Here is a 9,642-nt window from a genome sequence, read left to right on the forward strand (position 1 = left end):
CAGCTAAATCCAAATTCCCCTAACTAGCTATGAGATTTTGCTGCTGTCTTTGTACAGTCCAAACGTGGTATCCAGGCATAATTCCTGCCATCGTTTCTCATGTTAACTGACGCACAGGGGAAGATTTACTAAAACTGGTGCACCCCAAGACTGGTGCAGTTGTGCTTGGTTAACCAATCTGCTTCTAGGTTTTTATTGTCCAAGCTTAGTTAAGCTGAAGTTAGAAGCTGATTGGTTACTATGTACAGCTGCAACAGATTTAGTAAATCTCCCTTGGGTCTATTTCCTGACTTTTTCTAGAGCATCCAATCCCATACCTCCCTTTTTGGTTCCTGTATCCCCACTTTGGAACTCCTGGTCTATGGATTTTTTTATCTGTTTAGTCTTTTGCAATTTCTAAGTGATCAAGTAGATGTTCTGTGATGGCTTTAATTCCATCTTCTTAATAAAAGGGGCACGTGATGTTTTTTGTGTTTTATGAAACACTTTGACCAATGCATATTCTGCTTTGCTTGCAGGAGGATCCAGTGGCTCTTCTAATGATAATCGCAATTACCGGTACAGCAACAGATACTATAATAGTGCAGTTGCCCACACAGATTATGAAATGCAGAGTCCACAGGTGAGTGCTTTAGTTTTGACAGTATTTCTGTACCATTAATTTTAAATTGAGGATGAATACAAAAAAAATGTCATGGTGTGGTGTTTGAAGCTTCAGGTGAATGTTTTTTGGGATACGCTCTCTATATATTTCAGAAGCATTATATGCTTATAATATATTCAGTATTGACCAAGTTCTGTGTTGGAGCATTTAGGTCTGCCCCTACTGAACCTTACCTTTTGGACCATGAATATACTTGCTGACCATTATTGATGCATGAAAGGGGGGAAGCTGCTTCATGGCTCCTGGTGAGGTCTTTGAGAGTGCGGGTATTAATAGACAAGTACAGCCAAAGCTTTTTTGGCTGTACTACTCCTGTGGATCCATTTTCAGCTGACAGCGGATCGAAGCTCGCTGACGTCAGTCAGTCCAGTCCAGGCCAGGGAAGGATCGCGACCATATGGTTGGGATCCCCCTACAAGCCTGGACTGGCACCTGGCTCAGCCTCTTATCGAGCCGCTGAGAGCCTGAGCTGGCCGCTCCCGCCCCTTCCACAGCCCAAGGCTCCAGTGAGCATGGGGATGGGGGCAGAGCAGAGAGCCCGTCACCATCTCTCTGCTCACAGAGCTGTGAGAACCAAGCGTTTGGCGATGTTTGATTTGATGTTCTATTCTCAGTGGTGGAGCCGGCGGGGGACCGCTACTGCATCCAGCTAGGTAAGTATGATTAAATAAAAAAGCGAATCCCATACTTCTCTTTTGAGGTTGAGGTGTTTTTTTTTGTTTTTTTTTGTTTGTTTTTTTGTGTGTCTGATGGCAATTTCTTACTCTTAGCCCTGGTTCATAGTGATGCGGTGCGGGATTCCCATCGATTCCTGTGCTTTTCTGGTCCTGCCTCGTAATTGCACTCTGATCGTCTGAACCGCTGCGGGTGTCGATGTTAATGACATCCCAAAGCTTTTTGCAAAATGCAGTGCAATTGACTGAATCAGATCGCATGGGTGTGGAACCCATGCGATACGATTCCAGTGCGGCAAAAAACAAAGGTGCATGCACTTTTTTCCTGCCGGTGCGATTTGAGCCATACAAAATGAAAGGGCTCAAATTGCACTGCAAAGAATTGCATGTGATTTGAACAGGAATGCCATGTAATTCCTGTCCAATTCATACGGGGTTTCCTGCACTGCATCAATGTAAACCGGGGCTTAAGGTGATACCAATTTTACTTTGAATCACTGTTGTGGTTGAAGTTCAGCTGTGTTTTTTTTGTTTTGTTTGTTTTTTTGGGGTTTTTTTTTGTTTTTTGTCATTAAGTTGAATACTTTTGTCCATATAGTTGAATGTTCTGTGCAGTAAGTTTTTGTATCCATATACAGGTACAGTGTCTTGAAAGTATTCATACCTCTTGAAATTTACCACATTTTGTCATGTTACAAACACAAACCTAAATGTATTTTTATTGGGATTTTATGTGATAGACCAACACAAAGTGGCACATAATTGTGAAGTGGAAGGAAAATGATAAATGATTTCCAATTTTTTTACAAATATGTGAAATGTGTGCCGTGCATTTGTATTCTGCTCCCTTTACTCTGATACCCCTAACTAAAATCTAGTGGAACAAATTTCCTTCAGAAGTCACCTAATTAGTAACGAGTCCTCCTGTGTGTATTTTAATCTCAGTATAAATACAGCTGTTCTGTGAAGCCCTCAGAGGTTTGTTAAAGAACCCTAGTGAACAAACAGCATCATGAAGGCCAAGGAACACACCAGACAGGTCAGAGATAAAGTTGTGGAGAAGTTTAAAGCAGGGTTCAATACATCATCCGAAAATGGAAAGAGTATGGCACAACTGCAAACCTACCAAGACATGGCCGTCCACCTAAACTGACAGACCAGGCAAGGAGAACATTCATCAGAGAAGCAGCCAAGAGGTCCATGGTAACTCTGGAGGAGCTGCAGAGATCCACAGCTCAAGTTGGAGAATCTGTCCACAGGACAACCATTAGTCATGTACTCCACAAATCTGACCTTTATGGAAGAGTGACAAGAAGAAAGACATTGTTGAAAGAAAGCCATAAGAAGCCATGTGGGGGACACAGCAAACATGTGGAAGAAGGTGCTCTGGTCAGATGAGACCAAAATTAAACTTTTTGGCCTAAAAACAAAACGCTATGTGTGGCGGAAAACCAACACTTCACATCACCCTGAACACACCATCCTCACCGTGAAACATGGTGGTGGCAGCATCATGTTGTGGGGATGCTTTTCTTCAGCAGGGCCAGGGAAGCTGGTCAGAGTTGATGGGAAGATGGATGGAGCCAAATACAGGGCAATCTTAGAAGAAAAACCTGTTTGAGTCTGCAAAAGACTTGAGACTGGGGCGGAGGTTCACCTTCTAAGCTGGACAACGACCCTAAACATACAGCCAGAGCTACAATGGAATGGTTTAGATCAAAGCATATTCATGTGTTAGAATGGTCCAGTCACAGTCCAGACCTAAATCCAAGTGAGAATCTGTGGCAAGACTTGAAAATTGCTGTTCAGACGCTCTCCATCCAATCTGACAGATCTTGAGATATTTTGCAAAAAAGAATGGGCAGAAATGTCCCCCTCCTAGATGTGGAAAGCTGGTAGAGACATCCCCAAAAAGACTTGCAGATGTAATTGCAGAGAACGGCGGTTCTACAAAGTATTGACTCCGGGGGGCGTCATACAAATGCACACCACATTTTAACATAATTTGTAGAAGATTTTGAAATCCATTTATCATTTTCCTTCCACTTCACAATTATGTGCCACTTTGTGTTGGTGTATCACATAAAATACATTTACGTTTTTGGTTGAAACATGACAAAATGTGGGTATGAATCAAGGGGTATGAATACTTTTTCAAAGCACTGTATAGTGTACCTGACATAAAATGAGTATGATCCCGTACCTGTTAGAAGCAAGGTGATTAATTCGAAATGTAAAGCTGATCCTTTGTTTTCCTGTCTCTGTTCTTCCGACAGACTCACTCGCAGCAGCAGATAAGACTGTGGGCAGGCGGAGAAGTCCCCATCACCAACAGCGACTCGTACCCTCAGATCTTACCTCACAAGCCCACTCCCAGTCAGCCGCAGCATTTTCATGGAAGCGAACCGCATCACCCTCACCCGCTGTACCATCACGTCAACCGGCCTCACTACCACCGGCAGCTCATCACCTCCTCCTCTCCGCAAATCCCTGAATCCATGGAGCTCAGCTTGGGACACAGACACCCCCAGTCTTCCTCTTCATTGCACCCACACCACCCTAGCTTAGACTGCAGTCCTTTTGGCTCCTCAAACTTACACTTAGGGGTTTCTGCTTTTCGGACTAGAACAGTCAGCGGGCATAACGACTCCAGCGTGCCTCTGAATTATCCCTACTCTAGCAACACATCCAGCATGGTCGGACCACCTCATATCCGAAACAGGACGGAAAGTGAAGAAAGTGCGATGTTAGGCGTTTGTGTCCCTCAGAGTACAGCAGCAAGCTCTTGATGTTTCTTTCATGTAAAATTAAAGCCATACCAATAATAGAAAAAAAAAAAACAAACAAAAAACAACAAAAAAACAAAAACGAAATACTGAATTCGGAGGAGGGCTTGACAGGCTGCAGGGTGGGGTTGTGGAAACAAAAAAAGGGTGAGCTGGCTTTTATCACAACCATCAAAAAAAAAAGTTGTCAAGGTGTAGCTGTTAATGTGAATTGTTTATTTATTAAAAAATAAAAATCACTACGAGGGGAGTGTGAAGTGTGTGTTGACCCATGAGAAGCAGTTTTAACAGACTTCAAATTGGACTGCTCTGTTTTTTTTTTTTGTTTTTTTCTTTCCTTTTTTTTTTTGTTTTTTTCTTTCTTTTTGTTTATTTTGTTTTGTATTTTATTTTATTTTTTATTGCTTTTTTGACACACTGGTAGAAGTTTAACCTGTGCAAAGACTTCAAGACATTTCCAATGCTTCCATTTCTATCACCAACTTTTTCCTTCTTCAGAAAGAAGCAGGACGAATCCAGACTTTCTTTGCACGTCAGTGAACTCGTTTACAGGCCAAAACATCATTCTGCAAAACACTGTCTGTGCCACTTGCCCTACGCTGCCATCTTAACCATTCATCCAGATTTCCTGTGTTCGGCCCCCCCCCCCTCCCCTCCAGGCCCATCCCCCCCATCCCCAATTTATACCAACTTTTGCTAGGGTGCAATTATCGCACTTCACTGGAATTATCTTGGCTGCTAACTCCACTCTCTCAACTGGAATTGCTGCTAAAACTCTTTTAACAGTTTGCTTTCTAAAAAAGAAAAAAAAAAAACTAAAGGTTCCCATGTCTTTTATTTATAACTTCGTACTCAGTCGGTTTTAGCTGTATCAGGAAGGAATTTTAGGAGCATTTTTTTTAATTTTAACTGATTCATATTGCAGAAGTTCATTTTTATTGCCCCTCCCACTCTTATTTTTTTTTGTATTTCTTTGGTCATCTTTTCAGTTCAGTCCAATCTTTGTATGTTTTTTTTTTTTTTTTAATATACTTTTTTTTTTTCCCCCCTTACACTACAAATTTGATTTTCTCCCCCCGTCTTTATCTTGCCGCTTCTTTTGTTTGGTGCGACCAGCACACTTTTCATGGGTTGTAAAATTTCTAAGCCCTTGCTTCAGTATTAAAACTTTACAGTGCTATGTGCTGTAACAGTAGGGTTTTTTATTTTATTTTCATTTTTTTTTAATTTTTCAAAAAAAAAAAAAGCAAAATGTAAAGATTAAACTGTCCTTTTCATATCTCTGTGGATAGTAAAGTACTGTTTTTTTATTTTTATTTTTTTTCTTTGTTTTTTTTTGTTTTGTTTTTTTTTTCTTTTTTAATTTATTGTACCAAAGATGGTATTGAGGTTTCACTTTGAAGAGGAAAAAAAAAATTAAGAAAACTCAGACATGTAAAATGATTGTCTTTTTAAATGTTTCCTTTCTTCTGTTCTTGCGTGTTTAATTGGGCTTACAATTCTGAATCATGTGTAGTTGCTGTTGGACTCCAAGGCCTTTCACATTCATGTTTGTTTCAAGTATTGTGGGTGATTTGGAGGATCCTAAAAAATAAAGGACTAGCCAGCTACGTATCAAGCGGTCAGTCTGATTGTGTCGCCAAACTCTTATGAGCATCTGTGACAGCAACGCGTTAACCCCCCCCCCCCCCCCGCTTGTATAGTTTGTAAAATCGAATTGCTTTTTTTGATAACAGGATGGAAATGTGTTTTGTAAATGTACAAATCTTTGATTCCATCTCTGATGGTAGCAAATACTTCAAGTAAAAGTGCAGCTATGCTATGGACAGTCAAATATTTACTTGTTCTTCACAGTAGCCCTTACTGACCTTTGTATCTACAGTTATTGTGGAAAAATTCAGTGTCAAAATTTAAAGCAGTACCTGAATTTTCATTTCAGCTACTCAGCTCACTCTGTTTCCCTCCCAGCAGTGACTTTATATCCTGCCTTTTTTAATCGAACATAAATTCAGTTGCACAGCAAAGAGGTGGGAGCAGAGACCCAGACCTGGCTTGAACCACTTCAATTCTTCACTTTGAGGATGAATTGGTCTACATATCCTCTAGATACAGTGGTCAATGAGGAGTTGTTTTAAAAATGTACTGTTAAGAATATGACTATTTGAAAGTCTATAGCATCGCCCCATTTATGCTTTAAAGGCTCAGTCCACCAAAAACTGATATTTCAGTGATGGGTGGGTGCCAGTGGGTCAGATCACCCCTCTATATTTATGCCTTAAGACACCAGAGCTTGTCCCTTTTTGCAGTTTCCCTGAGTTTGTTCCTCCAGCTCCATGATATCTCCTTCAAATCAACAGTGTGATTAAAACTGGTCCAAAAAACCCACACAACCAACCAGGGACTTAACGTAGGGGACAGTTGGGGCCAGTTGGGGCGGTACTAAAATTATGAACTTTTAAGATGGGACACCTGGGTGATTTAACTCAATGGCATCAATTCAAAACTAAATTTTAGTGTTTAAGTGGATGTAATGGCACAGGGTATTCTTCACTGCATGACCAAAGACCACTGGACCTCTTTCATGACTCCGGTCTTTCTGACAAATGTGCCTTTGACAGGGCAAGTTTTTGGAACTCACAAAATTTACATTTGACCCTCCTATCCCTTCAGCCTCTCTAGCGGGTCATCTTTGGATCTTTTTTGTTGCAAGCGCCACAGTCTGTCACGGTAGAGAAGTAGTGATATTTGGTTGTGCAGTTACCTGTTAAAAAAGAACGATCTGTGACATCAAGGTTAAAGTGTACCTGTTGCTTATAATCCCGTGGAGACAGTTTTGGGCTTGACCACACATGATTGCCCATCTCTCCCATCTGGGCAAAAACATTGGCCTATTAAGAAGTGTGCTTTGTTTCCTTTTTTCTGGGGTCTTGGTGCTTTTTGAAGTCACATTTTATGGAGTTTGGTAGCAACTTTTAAAGTCCTTGCTATTAACTGCAGTGAAATTTTGCTTACAGAATTTCCTGAGGTCTGTACAGATGTTTCCTCCTAGGCCCCTACAGATACTTACTCTCTAGGCCTATACAGTGGTATACCCCCTAAGCCCATAGAGAAGTTCTTTCTAGGCACATAGAAATGCCCTCTACCTAGGCCTGTGCAGTTGTCTCCTCCCTAGGCCCATAGAGTTGTTGTTCCTAGGCACATAGGCATGCTCTCTGCCTAGGCCCCATACACGTGTCTCCTCCCTAAGTCTATAGAGATGATCTTCTTGGACACATAGAAATGCTCTCTGCCTAGGCCCCATACACTTGTCTCTTGTCTCCTCCCTAGGTCCATAGAGATATTCTCCCTAGGCACATAGACATGCTCTCTGCCTAGGTCTGTACATTTGTCTCCTCCCTAGGCCCATAGTTGTTCTTCCTGGGCACATAGAAATGCCCTCTGCCTAGGCACATAGAAATGCCCTCTGCCTAGGCCTGTACAGTTGTCCCCTCCCTAGGCGCATAGTTATCTCATGTAATAGACAATCCATTGCAGAACAGAATTAGATGGTTTGCTACACTGGGTGATGTACTTGGTACTGGCTCCATCCCCCTCAATGAGGAGCTCTGCTCAGTTTTTTTAAAAAATTAAGTAATGTAGCTGCTGACTTTTTAATATACAGACACTTACCAGCCCAGGGATCCAACACTGTCATCACCTGGGCTGGTTCTTCGCTTCCCTTTGTGTCCCCGGTCCCACCATCTTGCTTGTAAGAAGCCGGCTGAACTTCCTGGTGTTACACAGCCAGCTTTCCTCTGAGGTGAGCAAGGATGCGCTTTCTCAATAGTTCCGCAGCCCCCTGGGACCTGTGATGTGTACCAGGAGGTTAGGATTTGAGGAGGGGGGGGGTCGGTCGACCTTCTCTTCTCGTCTAGGCGAGCAGAACAGACGTGGGAGCTGGTACCTTTCACAGTTCCAGCACAGGGAGAGGAGAGGGATCAGTGGAGCTTCTCTTTCTTCTCAGGTGTTCTACTTTAAGAAACCTCTAATTTTGAGCGTTTGTAATACCTAAGAAGGTTATAATCGTCAGTGATGTTGGGAGAAGTAATTTTAATGTATTTATATCATATGTAATCCACTCAAAGTGAGTTATCCGTTTTATTCCTATCTTAAGTGACTAAAAATGTCACATCTAGTTACTAGATATGTGTAAATCTAGTGACTCAAGCCATGTTTTATTTATGTAGAATGTGACAAAGAATGGTTTAAAATCTTACAGCTTAAAAAGGGTTATGCTTGACACATTGTCTCTTCCGTTTTTAAGTGACAGGTACACTTTAACCCAATTATGTGTTTAATTATAAATAGGTCTCCTTATGGGCATTCCCAAACCACTTGTGCCAGACCTCAAAGGACTCTTATGTATCGTCTGGTGTATGCTGTTCTTCTTTTTTTTTTTTTTTTTTTTTTTTTTTCTTTTCTTTTTTTTTTTTTCTCTCTGCTTTTGTATCGGAGTTGAATCATGTTAATGTACATTAATTCTAGTAAAGGCAGTTTTCTTAAAGCCTCCAATTTTAACTATTTAACAGAGTGACATTTTCTGGGCTTTAAGGCTTGTGTGTGTTCCATATCGATTGTGCTTTCCACTTCTGGACTGGCCTGAAGAGCAGTCAACTACGCAGCCGGTTTATCTACAGGGTCTTTTTGGATTGTAAAAAAAAAAAAAAGAAATCGGTTGAACCCAACATTAAGGACTTTGTTTTGTTTTTTTGTTTTTTTTTTCTTCATGAAAGTCTCTTTAAATTTCTTTGTTTCCCACCAAAGTACAGAAAAAAAGTTATATGGTATTGAATTCTAGTGAAAAAAAAAGACCTTTGGTTGTTTCCTCAACCCTCTTTATTTCTTTTTTTTTTTTTCTTTTTTTTTTTCTTTTCTGATATGTCTGTTATATGACGCAAGTCCCTACTGTTAAGTACAGAGCAGGTTTGTGCTGCACAAGAGATTAATAAATAAGGCTTCTTTGGACTTCTGCACTTTGCAACTAAACTTATTCTAGTGGTGTGTGTTCTCGAGTCTCTTGCAGTACTCTAATGCTGGACCTTTTAATTATACTACCTGGGGGTGTCTTTGCCATTTTGTCAATAAACGCAGATCTGGAATGGTCGCTGGCGGTTTCGCAAATTTTTCGTTTTCCTGAACCCAAGGACCCCAAGATTACGAAATTTTTGCTTTTTTTTTTTTTTTTTTTTTTGAACGGTAAGAAAATATCAAGGGGTGTGACATCAAAGTGACTTACCTGGCCAGTTGTTTTTGCTGATCTACATTTGAACGGCTTTTTGTGAAGTTCTCTCTCACACTTGTGATGTTCACTCTAACAAAACAAGGATTTGTCAAAGAGAACTGTGTAAAAGGGACACCTTCATTGAAGCTTGTATATAATGTATGTTTAAAACATAAAATTTAAGGATGATAAAGTTATCTTTTCTATAGAATATGTTGCTCTAGAATTGTTCTTGTTGGGTGGGTATAATTATCATTT

At 40.7% G+C, this 9,642-nt stretch overlaps 1 protein-coding gene across 5 annotated transcripts in view; it reads left to right on the forward strand.

The window, feature by feature from the left end:
• LOC141110390 (dual specificity tyrosine-phosphorylation-regulated kinase 1B-like) overlaps window positions 1-9,267 on the forward strand; it is a 130,936-nt gene extending 121,669 nt beyond the window's left edge. For all 5 annotated transcript variants that reach the window (XM_073601714.1, XM_073601715.1, XM_073601711.1 and 2 more), the window contains 2 exons: window positions 519-622; window positions 3,615-9,267. In XM_073601714.1, the coding sequence (XP_073457815.1) occupies window positions 519-622; window positions 3,615-4,127 (617 nt within the window). In that variant the 3' untranslated portion in view covers window positions 4,128-9,267. The remainder of the gene's footprint in view (window positions 1-518; window positions 623-3,614) is intronic.
• Window positions 9,268-9,642: the final 375 nt, after the last annotated feature.

Source organism: Aquarana catesbeiana, linkage group LG10 (assembly GCF_042186555.1).
Source record: "Aquarana catesbeiana isolate 2022-GZ linkage group LG10, ASM4218655v1, whole genome shotgun sequence".
In the NCBI taxonomy this organism is placed as follows: Eukaryota; Metazoa; Chordata; class Amphibia; order Anura; family Ranidae; genus Aquarana; species Aquarana catesbeiana.